Genomic DNA, 21,700 nt, shown 5'->3' on the forward strand with positions numbered 1-21,700 from the left:
CAGTTACTAAATACAATATTCCTTTTTTTCCAGCAATGACTTGTATGGAGAGTTCGTGAGGATAAATTACAGCCAGCCTCAGAGATCCTCACACTTCACTGCTCCCCTAGACCAGGTAGTCGCCTGGTACAAAGCGTACGACATCTTCACAAAAGAGCTGAATAGTCCAAAGAACCTAGCTCGCATCAAGACACGACCAGGTAATTAGATAGCTCCACACTTGCAGGGAAGGATGACTGATACACTACCTACAACGTGAAACTTTGAAATACACTACTGGCCATTAACATTGCTACACCAAGAAGAAATGCAGATCATAAACGGGTATTCATTGGACAAATATATTATACTAGGACTGACATGTGATTACATTTTCACGCAATTTGGGTGCATAGATCCTGAGAAATCAGTACCCAAAATAACCACCTCTGGCCGTAATAACGGCCTTGATACGCCTCAGCATTGGGTCAAACAGAGCTTGGATGGCGTGTACAGGTACAGCTGCCCATGCAGCTTCAATACGATACCACAGTTCATCAAGAGTAGTGACTGGCGTATTGTGACGAACCAGTTGCTCGTCCACCATTGACCAGACGTTATCAATTGGTGATAGATCTGGAGAATTTGCTGGCCAGGGCAGCAGTCGAACATTTTCTGTTTCCAGAAAGGCCCGTACAGGACCTGCAACATGCGGTCGTGCATTATCCTCCTGAAGAGTAGGATTTTACAGGGATCGAATGAAGGATAGAGCCACGGGTCGTAACACATCTGAAATGTAACGTCCACTGTTCAAAGTGCCGTCAATGCGAAAAAGAGGTGACTGAGACGTGTAACCAATGGCACCCAATACCATCACGTCGGGTGATACGCCAGCATGGCGATGACGAATACACGCTTCCAATGTGCGTTCACCGCGATGTCGCCAAACACGGATGCGACCATCATGGTGCTGTAAACAGAACCTGGATTCATCCGAAAAAATGACGTTTTGCCATTCGTGCACTCAGTTTCATCGTTGAGTACACCATCGCAGGCACTCCTGTCTGTGATGCACCGTCAAGGGTAACCGCAGCCACGGTCTCCGAGCTATTAGTCCATGCTGTTGCAAACGTCGTCGAACTGTCCGTGCAGATGGTTGTTGTCTTGCAAAGGTTCCCATCTGTTGACTCAGAGATCGAGACGTGGCTGCACGATCCGTTACAGCCATGCGGTTAAGATGCCTGTCATCTCGACTGCTAGTGATACGAGGCCGTTGGGATCCAGCACGGCATTCCGTATTACCCTCCTGAACCCACCGATTCCATATTCTGCTAACAGTCATTGGACGTCGACCAGCGCGAGCAGCAATGTCGCGATAAGATAAACCGCAAACGTGATAGGCTACAATCCGACCTTTATCGAAGTCGGAAACGTGATGGTACGCATTTCTCCTCCTTACACGAGGCATCACAACAACGTTTCACCAGGCAACGTCGGTCAACTGCTGTTTGTGTATGAAAAATCGGTTGAAAACTTTCTTAATGTCAGCACTTTGTAGGTGTCGCCACTGGCGCCAACCATGTGTGAATGCTCTGAAAAGCTAATCATTTGCATATCACAGCATCTTCTTCCTGTCGGTTAAATTTCGCGTCTGTTAGCACGTCATCTTCGTGGTGTAGCAGTTTTAATGGCCAGTAGTGTACGTATGCTACATAATCTATAACGCAGCCTAACTGGATATTGTGTTCCGATTGCAGGAGAAATTCTGATCTTCGACAACATTCGGCTGATCCACGGTCGAGCAGCCTACGACGACAATCCGGGCAACGAGAGGCACCTCATAGGCCAGTTCATCGACTGGGACGAAGCGTTAGCCCGCCTCAGGGTTCTCCGAAAGGACGCCGGCCTCGTCAACATCTAACGCAACTTCTCACAGAGCTCCGAACGATACAAATATACCCCACGATGCAACTTCCAGTGGTGAACAACAGCAGTTAAGCCACATCATCATAATGTACAGGATATATCTGAAGAATTGAGTGAGACAAATAAGTCATTTTCCTGTTGCCTGGCAGAAATATGACTCATCTTCATCCGGAATGCAACACTGAGTGATAAGATAATTTCTACTTTTGGACTTGTTTTCTGTAGCTGTTTGTGTATGAATGTGTTTTTGTGTCTATTTGTGAATGACAGCATTACGTGATTTAATATCTTACAAACGTAACAAGACTGATGTCCTCGTTTAATTATTGAACCGCTTGGTCACTGCGCTATTGTTAGCAACTTTCAATGCATTTCATTATCGTTGTGCGGCAGTTTTTGTCTATTTTTATTCTCAGAATGTAATAACAATAAATTATTTTTATGTTCATTATCTCCAGTCGAACTAGCGACCAAATTCATAATTTCCTTCTTATACCTTCTTATAAGGTTAATACAATTTAAGCTATAGCACACTACAACTTTCCTTCTGAAACGCTGCTAACACATTTGTTGGAGAAATTCTTGTTTTTGATGTACCTGGTGCGTCAGGTAGCATGTCAAAAAAAAGTTTTAAGCTTCAATTAATTATTCCTCTTATTTCAGGCATATGACGTGACGTTCTATCCACCCCATAAAAAAAAGAAAAAAAAGGCTGCTCTCCTAACTATTAAAATGAAAGGAGAGCATCATAATCAAATCTCTCTTTTCCGCACACGTACACACGCACACACACACACACACACACACACACACACACACACACACAAACAGGCGCGCGCGCGCGCTTTTCCATGTGACTTACATTACTTGCATAGAGTGATATTCTTTACTGAAATGGAGATCGTTTCGTCAAAACACCTTGGCAGTGAACTACATTTCCTTTGCAGGAGTTGATCAAGCAGCCCGCTTCCATCGATCTCAGTCTTTCTCCTATGTAAACTCGCTTCTACCATCGCATGCAATTTTGATCATCCAGTATTATATACCCTTCTGATTGTCGACTCCCAGAACTAATTCTGTTCGATCGCGGATGGAGTTCTTCTGCGAATGTCGAAAATACACTGGGGGGGAAAAAATCGCAGCAGCGAAAAGCAGTTAATGTAGAGTAATGAAATTTCAGGACTACATTTGTCTGGGCAACACATTTGTGTGACTGCCGTTGTAAGATCACAGGTTAATGAAAGCGCGGGATAAGCCATTGAAAATGTAAAATTCTCGTACATTAATAACTGGTGTAACCGCCAGACAGGTTAATGCAGGCATGCAAATATCCTTGTTAATGATTGAACCGTTCAGTCATGTACAGGTGATGGATGTCAATTTGTGGGCCGGTGTTCCATGCCCGTTGCAGTTTGTGGGTCAATACAGGAACGATTAAGGCTGTTTGTGAATGAGGGTCGAGTTGTCGTTCGGTGACGTCTCACGTGGCTCTATCTGGTGATCTAGCAGACCAGGTCAACGTGTCGACACTATATAGAACATGTTGAGTTACAACAACGGTGCCCGCCGGTGTGGCCGAGCGGCTCTAGGCGCTTCAGTCTGGAACCACGCGACCGCTACGGTCACAGGTTCGTATCCTGCCTCAGACATGGATGTGTGTGATGTCCTTAGGTTAGTTAGGTTTAACTAGTTCTAAGTTCTAGGGGACTGATGACCTCAGATGTTAAGTCCCATAGTGCTCAGAGCCATTTGAACCATTCTGAACAACAACGGTGTTGTGTACATAGTTCCGCGTAGTCAGCGCGTACACAACTTTCCCACTAGAGCCGACACCCCCGGGATAACAAGGCCGTCCAGCAGTGTTAGTGACGTCACACTAAGCGGCCCATAGCCGACGCAGCAGTCCACGGACACCTCCGTACAGACGCGCCTGATACTAACGATCTTCTGTCCGTCATACAGAAAGGAGCCAACTATAATTCGAACCAAAGACCAAATTATATGTATTCTTGCAAACAGCATAAAGGTTCGTAACGAAATACCGATTACATATACGGGCAGGAATAGGTTCTAGAACTCCTCTGAAAAGTGTTTATCTTCAGTACCAGAATGAACATCAAATTGTCAGGTTCTCTAAATAGAAAAGCACTTTGTTAGTAACAGACAGCAATAATGAGACTTGCAGTTGGTAATTTCTACGTGGAAATGCTGTAGAGAGATTGAAAATGGTAAGTAAAGAGAGCCTCAGCCTTTTGCTCACATTATTACATGTAATGCACTTGGTTGTTTTTCATTTCCTTACCTTTCATAACATTTTTAATATTGTTTCAAGAAGTGTATCTTCAATAGCAGAGTGAACTTCAAATTGTCAGGCTTTTCTTAAAGGAAAGAGCAGTCCCTTAGTATCACAGTGCAAGACAGAATCTTGTGTTCAGTGATGTCTATGTTAAAAGGAGAATATTTGATATCTGTCTTCTGTTTCCATTCTTTATTACTGGGGATACACTTGTAAAAATTCTTGAAAAGAGCTGTCACCATGAACATATGAGTAAATTCACAATAGTCATGTTTTTATGAGATAAAGCGAACTCTTGTTACCTTATTGTAAACGAAAGTTGTGAGGGTTTTGCTATGTATGACAGTGTTTAAGATAATTTACTTTCAATGTAATAGCTTGAAAATGTTAAGTCCTGCTGTCAGTTGGCATTTGTCACCACCTGTATGCGAGTTTTAAAGCTGAATAGTGTTCTGGCAATTATAAAATAGTGGCAAAGTTCCTCAATCGATTAAACTTATTCCTCCCCGTATATGTAATCGGTATTTCGTTATGAACCTTTATGCTGTTTACAAGAATATGTATAATTTGGCCTTTGGTTCGAATTATAGTTGGCTCCTTTCTGCATGACGGACAGAAGATTGTTAGCATCAGGCGCGTCTGTACGGAGGTGTCCGTGGACTGCTGCGTCAGCTATGGGCCGCTTAGTGTGACGTCACTAACACTGCTGGACGGCCTTGTTATCCCGGGGGTGTCGCTAGAGCGCGCCCCGCTAAGCACAACAGCGCAGGCGCAGCGCTCGTCCGTCTCCACACTACGAGATGGCCCTGCCATAGAGACGAACCAAATTCTGCTTCCGCCGATCCGCGTATTAATATGTAACGCAGCCAATGAGATTGCTGCTAACGTAGAGCCTTTTCTCCTCGCGGATCACACTCGTGCAGTGATACATGACCGCGCGAGGTATTATAACCAGTGTACAGACCTCCGATTAGTCAGTCTGCATTTGTCTGCATTAGTCTGTACCAGTCTGCATTGGTCTGCACCAGTCTGTACCAGTCTGCATTAGTCTGTACCAGTCTATAGTCAAGTTTCAGTCTGCACCTAAGAAGATTATAATATTCCTGTACATAGCCTTGAAGATAAATGTGTAGACACTTTGTCAAGTATCAGAGATATGTGAGAATAAGATTAACGTACCAAGACCAAAGGAACTTCAGTTTGTCAATTGTAAATAGCATCCAGAATCAAGTTACGTAATATTTATGCTTGTTATGATTTTAATAAATGTGTGTGAAAATTAATGAAGTTCTGTTTAAAGTTGGTCACCGTCAATCTCCTACTCTAAGTGTGCAAGTGGCATTTCTATCGTCTGACCTAACGGCAGAAGATAATCACGCCACGATAAGACCACGAGACATATTGCTGACACTCGCCTACTTCGTTAGAGCGACAAGTCAAATAATCTGATGGTGTGTGTACAGAAGGTCTTACAGTACGCACACCACAAACTGTATGTGGGCGAACGTTATCTTGTTAGAAAACACCCACTGGAAAGCTGTTCGTGAATGGCAGCGAGACAGTTTGTACCACCAGACTGACGTACAATTTGCAGTCAGGCTGTTTGGGATAACCACGAGAGTGTTCTTGCTGTCATAGGAAATTGCACCCCAGACCATAGCTTCAAGTGTAAGTCTAGGATGTGTAGTAGGCAGACAGGTTGGTTGCGGGCCCTCAACTAATCTCCTTCGAACCAATACACAACCATCACTGGCACTGAGGGAGAAACAGTTTATCAGGAAACAACACAACGTGCACCCTGCACTCCAGTGAACTCCCACTTGCTCACGACCGTTACGTGTACTTAAAGCAAACCTCTTTTGCGTCCTCATAGTGGCACTATTGGTGCCACTCTTATGCGACTATCGCGAAATTTGAATAGACGTCATCTTTCAGATGAGAAACACGCCAGCAACTTTCGTTTATGTCACATAACTTCACTTTGCTGTTGCGATATTTTTTTCCGTCTGTGTATACCCTTCTTTTTGAAAACCTTGTTACTCATTGCGTCCCAAGAAGTTTTATTTAATTATATCAGTATATGCCATACATACAGGGTGCGTCAAAAAATGTATACACACTTTGAAACGTCATAGATAATTTACTTCCAATTCTACAATGTTAAATTTCTGGAAATGGGAAGCTTAAAGTCCAATTGGAAAAATAAATATACTTTGCAAATGTGATTAATGTTCAAACTGGTGGCCTTCAGCATCAATACATTTCTGAGTACGAGTCACCACTGATTCTGTACAACGTACCAAAGTGTCGAATGAGATTTCTGCGCACGCCGTCTGAATCTCATTCCAAAGTGTGTACAGGTTACGTGGTTTACGTTTGTACACCTCATCTTTTGCTGTGCCCCATAAGAAGAAATCCATCGGCGTGAGGTTTGGAATGCGTGCAGTAAACTCGATTGGTCCCCCGCGTCCTATCCACTGGCCTGGCACACTGTGATCCAGGTATGCTCGTATGTCCTACGATAGTGCCACGGGGCGCCATCTTGTTGGAAATAAAACTCATCATTACCGTATAATGCACGAATGGCAGGGAATATGGAATCAGCAAGCATTGTTAGGTAAGTTTCTCCAGTAACAGTACCTTCAAAGCGGAAAGGCCCAAAGAGTCCCCTTGCAGACAAACCACACCACACATTTACACTAGGCAAATTCACAGCCTTTTCAACTGTAATGTGAGGATTATCTTCAGACCAGTACACACAATTGTGCCTATTGACAGTTCCATTGAGTTTGAACTGGGCTTCATCCGACCAAATTATGCTACCCATAAATCCCGGTTCACATCTCACCATCTCCTGAACTCATTCACAAAATTCTAACCTTCGATCTGTATCGTCGTCACTTAGCTGTTGCACCAGCCTTGGAATGTACACGTGAAACTTGCCTTTCTTCAGAATGGGTAGCACACTACTAGCACTTACATTACTCTCACGTGCCGCTTGCCTTGAAGATTTTTGAGGCGAACGCTGAAACAGTTCCAAGACCGCAGTTGTGGAATCATCACTTGTAGCTGTACGAGGTCGCCCTGATCGACCTTTATGCAAATCACGCACTGTTCCATGGATTTCGAATTTGTCTCGTAGACGTGTAATTGTTATCCTTGAAGGTGGTTCTGTACCATACTCACTTCTCCACTGTCTTCGCACCGCAGCTACAGTCTCAAACTTCCAGTACCACTTAATTATCTGCTTCCGCGCTTCAAAGCTCAAACGCACGTCCGCCATGTTGCAGTTACTTCCTTGCCACTGCTGCCACCTGTTGAAGAAACATAACATTACTTTCTCACAAATATTTAACCTTGAAGAACGGGAAATAAATTGTCTATGACAGTTCAAAGTGTGTATACATTTTTTTGACGCACCCTGTATATTCCAAGTTTTATGAAGACCAACGTTAGTATACATAATATGAAGCTATTTTCTCGAGTTTTTCCCCGTTTTAAAGTGTCGTACGTCAGCCTTTTTTCCTCCATCGTAATAAATAAATATGTTTATGTCCATACTTCTTTAAATCTTTGGCAGCTCAAATTGTTAGAAGTGTGACGGCACCTCCCTTGTTCATCTCAGTTTTCACCGGCAGCTGAGAAACCTTTTGTTTCGTACTCCAGGCCATATCCAATTCGAGAACATTTTTCGGCACAAGCGACGCATAATTTGGCGTCCTGCCGCCCCCTGCTGTCCACCTCTGCTCAGGTATTAAATAACTTTCCCTGGAATTTTACTCATTTTGCTGCCTGTAGCTGAATAGTGGCCTTCACCCTTTTCCCGCAGTGGACCTGGGTTCGATTACTGGCAGGGCTACAGTTTAAACTGACACATCCATCACAGAGATGATGTCAGATGGTAGAACTGCACCAAGTTATGAGCAACACGAGATTTATTATTTTCATACCTATAGTAAGGATAATATTGTAATATGAAGAAGGAAACACTTCCTAATGTTCCGCAAAATTATATTTATTCGCACGCGAATCGGCTTTCGGCCTCTCAAGCAATCTTCATGTGACAACTGAATGTAGCGAACACTAATAAAATGACGAGCGATTTACACAGATATTATTCACAGATATTATTTTGTAATGACGTGATAGGCTTTCAAAATCCAGAAACTTCAGTCAAATCTCGAACTATGAAAGGTTTACGCTTCCGTCAGACAAGCACAAGATGCCTGTCCTCTTCTTTTGCTCTCGACTTATTAAAGAAAAATACGTGTCAAAACTCAAGCAAAGTTGTTCTAGAGCAAAGCTAGTCATTCAAATTCCATTATATGATAACGACCGTTCATAAATATGCTTACCTCCGTCATCTGTTTCGCTGAGAGATTCATACGCCTATCCGAGGGGGTGGTAAAATGAGTGGTCGCTGGAAAAATGCTTATTACTTCCGGAATCGCTCGATGGACTTTGTAATGCTGACGCATTTTGCTCTTTAGAGCGTCTGTTGCTGTTGTGCATTTCACTGACGCGCAGCTCTAATTCCGAAAAGATACAAGCAAACAACAACGTTACACTTGTGTGCAGCAAACAGTTTATAGTGCACAGGAATAATTGTCGAAACCAAAGAGAATATGAGTACTGTCGAAACTGAAAAAATAACGGACATGAGACTTTGACATAAACAACAACTCTATAGTCATTTGTACGAAATATGAGTTCGATCATTGTTATAAAAAATAAGCACCTATTTTGACTTTGATATAACAAGTTACATGAATTCAAAACTATAAATCACAATCGTAATCATATCTTGCACTTGGATCACTTCAGCTTTCGCACCAAATTAGTGCCGTAATTTGGAGCCATAGCGATCCGGAGTGGTTTTTCACCTGGACCAGTACGACGGAATGTATTTTTCAAAGGAAGATCAATTCTAAAGTGGGAGATTCAGACGTTCTTGCGGAGAACGGTGGTTTTTATACTTGGATCAATGTGGCATGAAAATTTATATTTACTCCAGTGCATCCATGCGAAAAGCTCCAACAAAGAAAAAACGTCACTTGGATCAGTATGATTCTATGGTCCCCAACTTTTTGGTTAAGTTTCAATTTAACTTGGCTCGAATTTCACCCATGGGTCGTGGTTGAGGAATGTGGTACATTTATGATGGGCCAGTGGCACATTTTGCTGTTAATGGGAAGCAACATCCAATGCGTGAGTTTGCTCCGAGTTAGATAGACCCAGCACAGCCTGTACTTTTGCCTCCAAGCTCACTTGACCTTAGTTCTCTGGATTTTTCTATCTGAGATAATCTCAAAAGTGAAGTGTGCAGAACTTCCTTCGGCATTGGTGAAGGACTGGAGCAGCGAATTATACATTCGTGCCAAGATTTGCGACATGATTCAGTAATTTTTGAAAGAATTCGTAGCTCACTGCAGAGACCTGTTCAGTATCACATCCAAATGTGAGGATGCCCTTTAACAGACAGAAGTGTACTTTACAGTAAAGTTTACCATGTAACACACTAAAGTAAAGGGTGGGGCAAGTAAAATAGCCCATAGAACAGAGCTTCCGGCCGCAAAGAAACACAGCAATGGAAAGGAAAAACAGTACAAACGTCACTATAGCCGATATTGAAAGTGTCCACATTCACCTCTTAGCACTTTAAGGCCCTGGTCAGCTAGATTCTAAAGGCGGATCGAAGCTGGACTGCTGGAATTGCTTCAGTTTTACCCGCAATTCTTGAAGACTATGTGGATTGTTGCTATACACGTTAGACTTTAGGGTTCCCCACACAAACTAATCACACACTGACAGATCAGCTGACCTGGGTGACCAGCTAGGGCCACGACCAAACTGACCTCTGCTGACAACTATGTCAGGCGTGAAGATTGTGTAAATGTTCAAGATTCAGCCAGCTGTACTGGCAATTGCTCCATCCTGTTGAAAGTAAACTATAGGTCCTTTCCTCCTCGATTATTGCTGCCAAAAATGTTTCAGTATGTTGGCAATGCAATGCGCCGAAGGCCAGGCCACTTTTACTTGTCCTGTAGTTATATATTTCTTGTTAAGGTAGGCCATTTAGGTTGGGTTTTAATAGTAAAGTTTACATTTCATATATTAATTAGGACAATGTTTGATATTAAACTCAATGGCAGCTCATAACCACAGATTAGCGATTATCTTGCGACACAATTGTGGATCCTTGTTTACTGAAGCGTTTTTGCTTCAGTTGTCATTTACTTTCACTTGTGACAGTTTTCACTCCTGAGTACGATACCCTGAGCGCAAATTCTGCGCTTGGATGCCTCAGGCTCCGCTTTCAGCTCGCCACCCCGAGTCGGTGCTCGTATCCCTTGGACCTTAAAGCCAGACCTGTTTCGGTCAGCGAATTTAGTAAACTCGAAGGTCACTTACTGTGGCCTTCCATAAGAAACAGACACTAGGGCTGTTTCAAAAGTCCTACACACTTCACACTTGCGACCGTTACGGTGGTTTGATCGAGGTGTAATTCGTGCCAGTTGTGAGCGAGACTTTAGACGTGACGGTCGTATATACACTCCTGGAAATTGAAATAAGAACACCGTGAATTCATTGTCCCAGGAAGGGGAAACTTTATTGACACATTCCTGGGGTCAGATACATCACATGATCACACTGACAGACCCACAGGCACATAGACACAGGCAACAGAGCATGCAGAATGTCGGCACTAGTAAAGGGTATATCCACCTTTCGCAGCAATGCAGGCTGCTATTCTCCCATGGAGACGATCGTAGAGATGCTGGATGTAGTCCTGTGGAACGGCTTGCCATGCCATTTCCACCTGGCGCCTCAGTTGGACCAGCGTTCGTGCTGGACGTGCAGACCGCGTGAGACGACGCTTCATCCAGTCCCAAACATGCTCAATGGGGGACAGATCCGGAGATCTTGCTGGCCAGGGTAGTTGACTTACACCTTCTAGAGCACGTTGGGTGGCACGGGATACATGCGGACGTGCATTGTCCTGTTGGAACAGCAAGTTCCCTTGCCGGTCTAGGAATGGTAGAACGATGGGTTCGATGACGGTTTGGATGTACCGTGCACTATTCAGTGTCCCCTCGACGATCACCAGTGGTGTACAGCCAGTGTAGGAGATCGCTCCCCACACCATGATGCCGGATGTTGGCCCTGTGTGCCTCGGTCGTATGCAGTCCTGATTGTGGCGCTCACATGCACGGCGTCAAACACGCATACGACCATCATTGGCACCAAGGCAGAAGCGACTCTCATCGCTGAAGACGACACGTCTCCATTCGTCCCTCCATTCACGCCTGTCGCGACACCACTGGAGGCGGGCTGCACGATGTTGGGGCGTGAGCGGAAGACGGCCTAACGGTGTGCGGGACCGTAGCCCAGCTTCATGGAGACGGTTGCGAATGGTCCTCGCCGATACCCCAGGAGCAACAGTGTCCCTAATTTGCTGGGAAGTGGCGGTGCGGACCCCTACGGCACTGCGTAGGATCCTACGGTCTTGGCGTGCATCCGTGCGTCGCTGCGGTCCGGTCCCAGGTCGACGGGCACGTGCACCTTCCGCCGACCACTGGCGACAACATCGATGTACTGTGGAGACCTCACGCCCCACGTGTTGAGCAATTCGGCGGTACGTCCACCCGGCCTCCCGCATGCCCACTATACGCCCTCGCTCAAAGTCCGTCAACTGCACATACGGTTCACGTCCACGCTGTCGCGGCGTGCTACCAGTGTTAAAGACTGCGATGGAGCTCCGTATGCCACGGCAAACTGGCTGACACTGACGGTGGCGGTGCACAAATGCTGCGCAGCTAGCGCCATTCGACGGCCAACACCGCGGTTCCTGGTGTGTCCGCTGTGCCGTGCATGTGATCATTGCTTGTACAGCCCTCTCGCAGTGTCCGGAGCAAGTATGGTGGGTCTGACACACCGGTGTCAATGTGTTCTTTTTTCCATTTCCAGGAGTGTATGTTAGTGGTTCGAGAGGCTGTGTCGTGAGTAATTCCCTTTTAAACTGAAACCGAATCAGGTCGGATACACATAGTGACTTGAGTTCCTACATCAAAATAGAATCCCTAAATGAAAAGAACCCCACGGAAATTTACAACGCTTTGAGAGAGGTGTGTGGGAATAGTGCAGCGGATCGTAGCACAGTATCGCGGTGGTCAGCTCCTTTTGATGAAGGTCGGATGAGCACCGAGGGCAACCCAAGAAATGGGAGACCTTCAAGCACCTTCAAATGGTTCTGATCAATATGGGACTTAACATCTGAGGTCATCAGTCCCCTAGAATTTAGAAATACTTAAACCTGACTAACCTAAGGACATCACACACAGCCATGCCCGAGGCAGGGTTCTAACCTGCGACCGTGGCGGTCGCGCGGTTCCAGACTGAGGCGCTTAGAATAACTCGGCCACAACGGCCGGCAAGGTACACCTCTCAGGTTACTGTTAATGACATTTTCAAATGGTTCAAATGGCTCTGAGCACTATGAGACTCAACTTCTGAGGTCATCAGTCCCCTAGATCTTAGAACTACTTAAACCAAACGAACCTAAGGACATCACACACATCCATACCCGAGGCAGGATTCGAACCTACGACCATAGCGGTCTCGCGGTTCCAGACTGTAGCGCCTAGAACCGCACGGCCACTGCGACCGGCTGACATTTTCTAAGAGGATCGACGAAAAGCGTCAAGAAATTGCATATTAGGCCAGAATGGGTGTTACTTCAGTTTATAGAATCATAATTGAAAAGTTAAAGGCGAGAAAAGTTGCTGAAAGGTGTTCCGCACGATCTGAGTGAAGAGTAGTAAGCAGGTCGCAAAAGAATCGCAGAAGAATTGCTTCAGCATGTAGAACAGAAGAACAGTTTATGAAGGGGATTGTTGCATTTGATAAAACCTGGGCAAGAGATTTTGAGCAAGAAGTGACGTCTCAGTCGTCACAGTGGAAAATTTCCGACTCTCGCCCGAAAGGTTTTCCTTCGCCCCAATCAAAGGTAAAACTGATGATGGTCTTTGCGTGCGACATGAATAGAGTCGTAGCTACAAATAGTGTGCCCCAGGGGACGTCTGTAACAGTCGCATACTACAAGCTGTTTCTGCAAAATGTATTGCACCCTAATATTCGTCAAAGAAGGCCTGACATACTTACAGCTGGTGTCGTCATCTTGCACGATAATGCCAGACGGCGTATTGCCCTACCAGTGAGAGAAACGCTGGACAGTTATGGATGGAAAATACTCCCCCACCCACCATACAGTCCTGATACGAGCCCACCAGACTTTCATTTGTTTAGCAAACTTATATAATAAATACGTGAAACATGTTTTTATACAGTTCAGCATCTACATCTACATGGATACTGCGCAAGCCACGGTAGGGTGCTTGGCGGAGGGTACGCTGTACCAGTTCTTGTCATGTCCCCTCCTGTTCCACTCGCAAATAGAGCGAGGGAGAAACGACTGTCCGTACGCCTCGGCATGAGCCCTAACTTTTCGTATCTTATCTTCGTGGTTCTCACACGCGATGTATGTTGGCGGCAGCAGAATCGTTCGGCAGACAGCTTCAAATGCCGGTTCCCTAAATTTTCTCAATAGTGTTTCCCGAAAGGAAAGGCGCCTTCTCTCCAGGGAGTCCCGCTTGAGTTCCCGAACCATCTGCGTACATTTACGTTTTGTTCGAACCTACCGATAACAAATCAAGCGCCCCTTCTCTGAATTACTTCGATGTCTTCCTTCAGTCCGACCTGGTACGGGTCCCGAACGCTCGAGCAGTACTCAAGAATAGGTCGCACCAGCGTCCTATATGCAATCTCCTTTACAGGTGAACCACCGTTTTCTAAAATTCTCCACTACTATTTGCCTACCCTGCAACACTTTTCACATGCTCTTTTCACCTCATACCGCTTTGCAACGTTACGCCCAGGTATTTAAACGACTTGACTGTGTCAAGCAAGACGCTAGTAGTACCGTATCCGAACATTACAGGTTTGTCTTCTTACTCATCCGCATTAACATTTTTCCACATTTAGAACTAGTTGTCATTCATCACACCAACTGGAAATTTAGTCTAAGTCGTCTTGTATCTTCCTACAGTCACTCAACTTCGACACCTTACCGTACACCACGGCATCATCAGCAAACAATCGCAGATTGCTGCCCACCCTGTCCGCTAAATCATTTATGTACATAGAGAACAACAGCTGTCCTATCACACTTTCCTGGGGCAGTCCTGACGAATCCCTTGTATCTAATGAACACTGGCCGTCGAGGAGAACATACTGGATTCTATTACTTAAGAAGTCTTCGAGCCGCCCACATATCTGTGACCTTATTCTATATGCTCGTACCTTCGTTAACAGCCTGCAATGGGTCAGGAAATTTGGAAATATGGAATCTGCCTCTTGTCCTTCATCCGTAGTTCTCAGTACGTGATATGAGAAAAGGGCAAGCTGAGTTTCGCACTAGCAATGCTTCCTAAAACCATGCTGAATCGTGGCCATAATATTCTTAGCCTAAAGGAAGTTTATTATATTTGAACTGAGAATGTGTTCAAGGATTCTGCATCAAATAGAAGTCACCTGCGCATTTTTCCAGTCACTTGGGACGCTGTACTGGGTGAGAGATCATGATAAATGCAAACTAGATAAGGGGCCAATGCCGTAGAGTACTCTTTGTAAAATCGAACTGTGTTGCTTCCTGACCTGGTGATTTATTTGCTTTCAAATCCCTCAGTTGTTTCTCTACGGCATCTATGCTTATTACTATGTCGTTCATACAGGAGTCTGTCAATGGTCAAATGCAACCTCTCTCACACCTATGGCTGGCGGAAAGGCGACAGAAGGCGTCAGAATTGCAATCATGCGCGCTGACTAGGCCAGCAGAGGGCTCTGCGAACGCCGCTAGAGGTCTTTGGCCCCACAGACCTATTTACTTCGGCAGGCCACGTGATCGTAACTACACTCATGCTCATAAATTAAGGATAATTGCAGAATGTGGTGCCATATAACGTGGCACTACATAAAACTGGCGCTAATAGCATAGGCACATAGGGAACACACACGACACAGATCTGTAAGTCCACGGTATTGGTGATAAGTTGAGAAAACCGTCCCGAAACACATGCGCTACAAACTACCACTGTTTCCTGCGCATGTACCCCGACATCAGTGTGGGATATGATCACCATGAGCACGTACACAGGCCGCACAACGAGTTGGCATACTCTGGATCAGGTGGTCGAGCAGCTGCTGGGGTATAGCCTCCCATTCTTGCACCAGTGCCTGTCGGAGCTCCTGCAGTGTCGTAGGGGTTTGTGGACGTGCAGCGATACGTCGACCGAGAGCATCCCAGACGTCATCGATGGGGTTTAGGTCTGGAGAACAGGCAGGCCACTCCATTCGCCTGATATCTTCTGTTACAAGGTACTCCTCCACGATGGTAGCTCGGTGGGGCCGTGCGTTATCATCCATCAGGAGGAAGGCGGGACCCACTGCACCCCTGAAAAGGCGGACATACTGGTGCAAAATGACGTCCCGATGCACCTGACCAATTAAGTTCTTCTGTCAAAGACATGCAGGGGTGTACGTGTACCAATCATTATCCCACCCCACACCATCAAACCACGACCTCCATACAGGTCCCTTTCAAGGACATTAAGGGGTCGATATCTGGTTCCTGGTTCACGCCAGATGAAAACCCGACGAGAATCACTGTTCAGACTCTCGTCCGTGAACATAACCTGGGACCACTGTTCCAATGACCATGCACTGTGTTCTTGACAGCAGGGTTTACGGGCTCTCCTGTGACCAGGGGTCAGGAATGCACCTTGCAGGTCTCTTGGCGAATAAACCATGTCTGTTTAGTCGTCTGTAGACTGTGTGTCTGGAGACAACTGTTCCAGCGGCTGCGGTGATGTCCCGAGCATGGCTACCTGCAGTACTCCGTGGCCGTCTGCGGGCACTGCTGGTGAGATATCGGTCTTCTTGTGGTGTTGTACACTGTGGACGTCCCGTACTGTAGCGCCTGGACACGTTTCCTGTCTGCTGGAATCGTTGCCATAATCTTGAGATTACACTTTGTGGCACACGGAGGGCCCATGCTACGACCTGCTGTGTTTGACCAGCCTCCAGTCGCCCTACTATTCTACCCCTCATAACGTCATCAGTACGTGTTCTTTGAGCCATTTTCAACACACAGTCACCGTTAGCACGTCTGAAAACGTCTGCACAGTTACTCGTTGCACCACACTCTGACATGCAGCAACACACCTCTGCATTTGTCGCTGGCCATGCCACTGTGCGACGACTGCAGGTCAAATGCACCGCATGGTCATACCCCGAGGTGATTTAAACCCGCAAAATGCCCACCAGAACGTTGTTTCACCATGTATCAGTATTATCCTTAATTTATGAGCATAAGTGTAGTTCCACTGCTATCTCTACTCCGTCTGGCTATTTAGGGCGGTGCAACGCCGCTCCAAGCCAGTCTTCTGTCGAGGTCTCGACCAGGGGCCCTATTCTGTACCTCTGGACCACTCTGCCAATTGGTTCGGTAGGCGAGCGCACTGAGTGGCCTGGTTATCTAAGGGGAGCCCCCACGTAATTCTGCAAGCATTTCGAAAGCGAAGCCGCATGATTCCAGCGAACCGAGACGCTTTTGTCGCTTCTCCTCACGTCAATCAATCAAAAGCAAGCGGCCGCAGATCTGCGGCGCTCACAGCGTCATGAACCTGATGCGGCTAGCAATCGGCACAGTCACGCTATTTCTCGCAGAACCGAAAAGTGTGTTTAAAGTACATAGTACTGCTCAAATTTCCCTGACCACGTGTTTACACGCATGCATAAGAACCATAGGATATATGACTCTGTTCTGGAAATTTTCATAAATGCCATATTGTGTCATTTTATTCTCCTTCACACTGATATTTTGTTTTGGATTTTATGTTTCGGAAAATGATTTACGAACAGTGTGTAGTACTTTATTGTATAAATACAGCTATAAAAACACCCGGAAAACTGTTTCAGTGGATGTCGAACAACAAGAAGATGTGTAGCTCAGCGTGTTCGGACAGAGGGTTAGCTGCCCTCTATAATTAAAAAAAAAAAAAAAAACTGAGTGAATTCATTTCCTAGAGATCCAAATGATGAAGTAGCCTCCTTCCCTACGCGATAAAACAAAATTTAAAAAACACCTTTCCAGAACGTGTGCAGAATGTAGCTATTTAAGTTCGTCGAAGTTTATAACAAGCATCTGATGAATCACAATGTTTCATATGTGATAGTATAGGCTAAAAGTATTATGGCGGGAATCTTTCATGTCTATCTAATGTTGTTCAAGATTGATCGCAGATAAATACTTGCGACAAGCAAGAGTATAAAGATGATTGGTGCTAGTTTCATTCGCTGCCCGTGGTCTAGGGGTTCTCGGCACGGTAGCTCAGCGTGTTCGGTCAGAGGGTCAGCTGCTCTATGCCTCTATGAAAAAAAAAATCAACGATGAATTTCAACGGGCGTCATGGGAACAAATGCAACGAACAATACTAAGCAAAACGAGATTAGGGAAAAAAAGTGGGGTGGGGGGGAGTGAAGAGCGTCTTTCATTTGTAATCAAAACGTTATCGGTCCCTGCTTCGAAACCAGTCACCACTTAAATTTTGATTAATAATCAGCTTTGGCAGCGGAAGACTTCTGGCATAAAAAGTCTCCCTCATTCTGCCAAAGGCCTAATCAGAGGGCGGAGGAGCGGACAGAGGTTCAAGCCACTCTCTTGTCCATCGGGTGGGAAACTGCCCTTTAAGAGCTGAACAATCAGCAATGGTCAACGGCATGGAGATGCAGAAGGCAATAGAAACCACTGCATTAAAGACACATAACGTGTATCCACAGGACGTGGAGCGCGTAACTGGAAAAGTGTCATGATGATCTCTCCATTGGTAAAAGATTCCGGAATAGCCCCCAATCGGATCTGTTGGAGGGGACTGCCAAGGGGGAGGTGACCGTGAGAAAAAGATTCAATAACCAACGAAAGAATGACGTTCTACGAGTCGGAGCGTGGAATGTCAGAGGCTTGAACGTGGTAGAGAAGCTAGAAAGTCTGAAAAGGGGAATGCAAAGACTCATGCCAGGTATAATAAGGGTTAGTGAAATGAAATGGAAAGAAGACAAGGATTTCTGGTTAGATGAGTATAGGATAATATCAACAGCAGCACAAAATGGTTTAACGGGAGTAGGATTTGTTATGAACAGGAAAGTAGGGCAGAGAGTGTGTTACTATGAACAGTTCAGTGATAGGGTTGTTCTTATCAGAACCGACAGCAAATCAACACCAACATCGTTAGCTCAGGTATATATGCAGATATCACAAACTGAAGATTATGAGACAGAGAAAGTATATGAGGATATTGAAATGGTAATACAGTACGTGAAGGGACATGAAAATGTAATAGTCAAGGGGGACTGGAATGCAGATTTAGGGGAAGAAATAGAAGGAAAGGTTACAGGGGAATATGGGCTTGGGACAAGGAAAGATAGAGGAAAAAGACTAATTGAGTTCTGCAATAAATTTTAGCTAACAATAGCGAATATTCTGTTCAAGAATCACAGGAGGAGGTGGTATACTTGCAAAAGGCCGAGTGATACGGGAAGATTTCAGTTAGATTACATCACGTTCAGACAGAGGTACCGAAATTAGATACAGAAATACCCAGAAGCAGATAGAAACTCAGATTACAATGTAGTAGTGATGAAGAGTAGGCTGAGGTTTAAGAGATTAGTCAGGAGAAATATACGCAAAGAAGTGGGATACAGAAGCACTAAGTAATGAGGAGATACGGTTGAATTTCTCTAAGGCTATAGATACAGCAATATGGAATAGCTCAGTAGGCAGTACAGTTGAAGAGCAATGGACGTCTCTAAAAAGAGCAATCACAGAAGTTGGAAAGAATAACATAGATACATAGAAGGTAACTGCGAAAAAATACTTCAATTGATCGACGAAAGAAGGAAGTACAAAAAAAATGTTCAGGAAAATTCAGGAATACTGAAATACGAGTCCCTGAGGAGTGAAATAAATAGGAAGCGCAGGGAAGCTAAGACGAAATGGCTGCATGAAAAATGTGAAGAAATCGAAAAAGAAACGATTGTCGGAAGGACTGACTCAGCATACAGGAAAGTCAAAACAACCTCCGATGAAATTAAAAGCGAGGGTGGTTCAAATGGCTCTGAGCACTATGGGACTTAACATCTATGGTCATCAGTCCCCTAGAACTTAGAACTACTTAAACCTAACTAACCTAAGGACAGCACACAACACCCAGTCATCACGAGGCAGAGAAAATCCCTAACCCCGCCGGGAATCGAACCCGGGAACGCGGGCGTGGGAAGCGAGAACGCTACCGCACGACTACGAGCTGCGGACCCCGAGGCAGGATTCGAACCTGCGACAGTAGCGGTCGCGTGATTCCAGACTGAGGCGCCTAGAACCGCTCGGCCACACAGGCCGGCAAAAGCGAGGGTGGTAACATTCAGAGTGCAACGGGAATTCCATTGTTAAATGCAGAGAAGAGAGCGGATAGGTGGAAAGAGTACATTGAAGGCCTCTATGAGGGGGAAGATTTGTCTGATGTGATAGAAGAAGAAATAGGAGTCGACTTAGGAGGGATAGGGGATCCAGTATTAGAATCACAACTTGCCGCGAGGGATTAGCCGAGCGGTCTAAGGCGCTGCAGTCACGGAATTTGCGGCTGGTCCCGGCGGAGGTTCGAGTCCTCCCTCGGGCATGGATGTATGTGTTTGTCCTTAGGGTAATTTAGGTTAAGTAGTGTGTAAGATTAGGGACTGATGACCTTAGCAGTTAAGTCCCATAAGATTTCACACACATTTGAACATTTCTCAGAATCACAATTTAAGAGAGCTACGGAGGACTTAAAATCAAGTAAGGCAGAAGAGATAGATAAATACCGCGAGAATTTCTAACATCCCTGGAGGAAGTGGCAACAGACCGACTATTCACGTTGCTGTGTAGAGTGTATGAGTCTGCTGACATACCATCTAACTTTCGAAAAGATATCATCCACACAATTCCGAAGACTGCAAGAGCCGACAAGTGCAGAATTATCGCACAATCAGCTTAACAGCTCATGCACCCAAGTTGTTGACAAGAATAATATACAGAAGAACGGAAAAGGAAATTGAGGATGTGCTAGATGACGATCAGTTTGGCTTTAGGAAAGGTACAGGCACGAGAGAGGCAATTCTGACATTGCGGTTGATAATGGGAACAAGACTAAAGAAAAGTAAAGATACGTTTATTGGATTTGTCGACATGGAAAAGGCGTTGGACAAAATAAAATGGTGCAGGATGTTCGAAATTCCGAGAAAAATAGGGGTAAGCTATAGGGAGAGACGGTTAATATACAATATGTACATGAGCCAAGAGGGAATAATAAGAGTGGACGACCAAGAACGAAGTGCTCGGATTGAAAAGGGTGTAAGACAGGGATGTAATCTTTCGCCCGCACTGTTCAATCGGTACATCAAAGAGGCAGAAGGAAGGTTCAGGGGTGGAATTAAAATTCGTGCTGAAACGGTATCAATGTACTGTTCGCTGATGACATCGCCATCCTGAGTGAAAGGGAAGAAGAATTACAAGATGTGCTAGATGGAATAAACGGTCTAATGGGTACAGAATATGGATTGAGAGTAAATCGAAGAAACACAAAAGTAATGAGAAGCAGCAGAAATCATAACAGCGAGAAACTTAACATGAGGATTGATTGTCACGAAGTAGATGAAGTAAAGGAATTCTACTACCCAGGCAGCAAAATAACCAATGACGGGCGGAGCAAGAAGGACATCAAAATCAGACTAGCATAGGCAAAAAGGGCATTTGTGGCCAAGAGAAATCAGCTAGTATCAAACATAAGCCTTAATTTGAGGAAGAAATTTCTGAGAATGTACGTTTGGAGCACGGCATTGAATGGCAATGAAACATGGACTGTAAGAAAACCGGAATTGAAGAGAATCGAAGCATTTGAGACGTGGTGCTACAGAAGGGTGGTTACAATTAGGTGGACTGATAAGGAATGAGGCGGTTCTGCGCAGAATCGGAGAGGAAAGGGATGTGTGGAAAACACTGATAACGAAAAGGGACAGGATGATAGGACATATGTTAAGACATCAGGGAATGACTTCCATGGTACTAGAGGGAGCTGATAGGGCAAAAACTGTAGAGGAAGACAGAGTTTGGAATGTTGTTGTTGTTGTAGTCTTCAGTCCTGAGACTGGTTTGATGCAGCTCTCCATGCTACTCTATCCTGTGCAAGCTGCTTCATCTCCCAGTACCTACTGCAACCTACATCCTTCTGAATCTGCTTAGTGTATTCATCTCTTGGTCTCCCTCTACGATTTTTACCCTCCACGCTGCCCTCCAATGCTAAATTTGTGACCCCTTGATGCCTCAGAACATGTCCTACCAACCGGTCCCTTCTT

The 21,700-nt window shown here is 45.2% G+C and overlaps 1 protein-coding gene across 2 annotated transcripts in view; it reads left to right on the top strand.

The window, feature by feature from the left end:
• LOC124550997 (gamma-butyrobetaine dioxygenase-like) overlaps window positions 1–2,356 on the top strand; it is a 127,934-nt gene extending 125,578 nt beyond the window's left edge. For both annotated transcript variants that reach the window (XM_047125843.1, XM_047125834.1), the window contains exons 8-9: window positions 34–200; window positions 1,737–2,356. In XM_047125843.1, the coding sequence (XP_046981799.1) occupies window positions 34–200; window positions 1,737–1,900 (331 nt within the window). In that variant the 3' untranslated portion in view covers window positions 1,901–2,356. The remainder of the gene's footprint in view (window positions 1–33; window positions 201–1,736) is intronic.
• Window positions 2,357–21,700: the final 19,344 nt, after the last annotated feature.

The sequence above is a fragment of the Schistocerca americana genome, chromosome 1, assembly GCF_021461395.2.
Source record: "Schistocerca americana isolate TAMUIC-IGC-003095 chromosome 1, iqSchAmer2.1, whole genome shotgun sequence".
Lineage (NCBI taxonomy): Eukaryota > Metazoa > Arthropoda > Insecta > Orthoptera > Acrididae > Schistocerca > Schistocerca americana.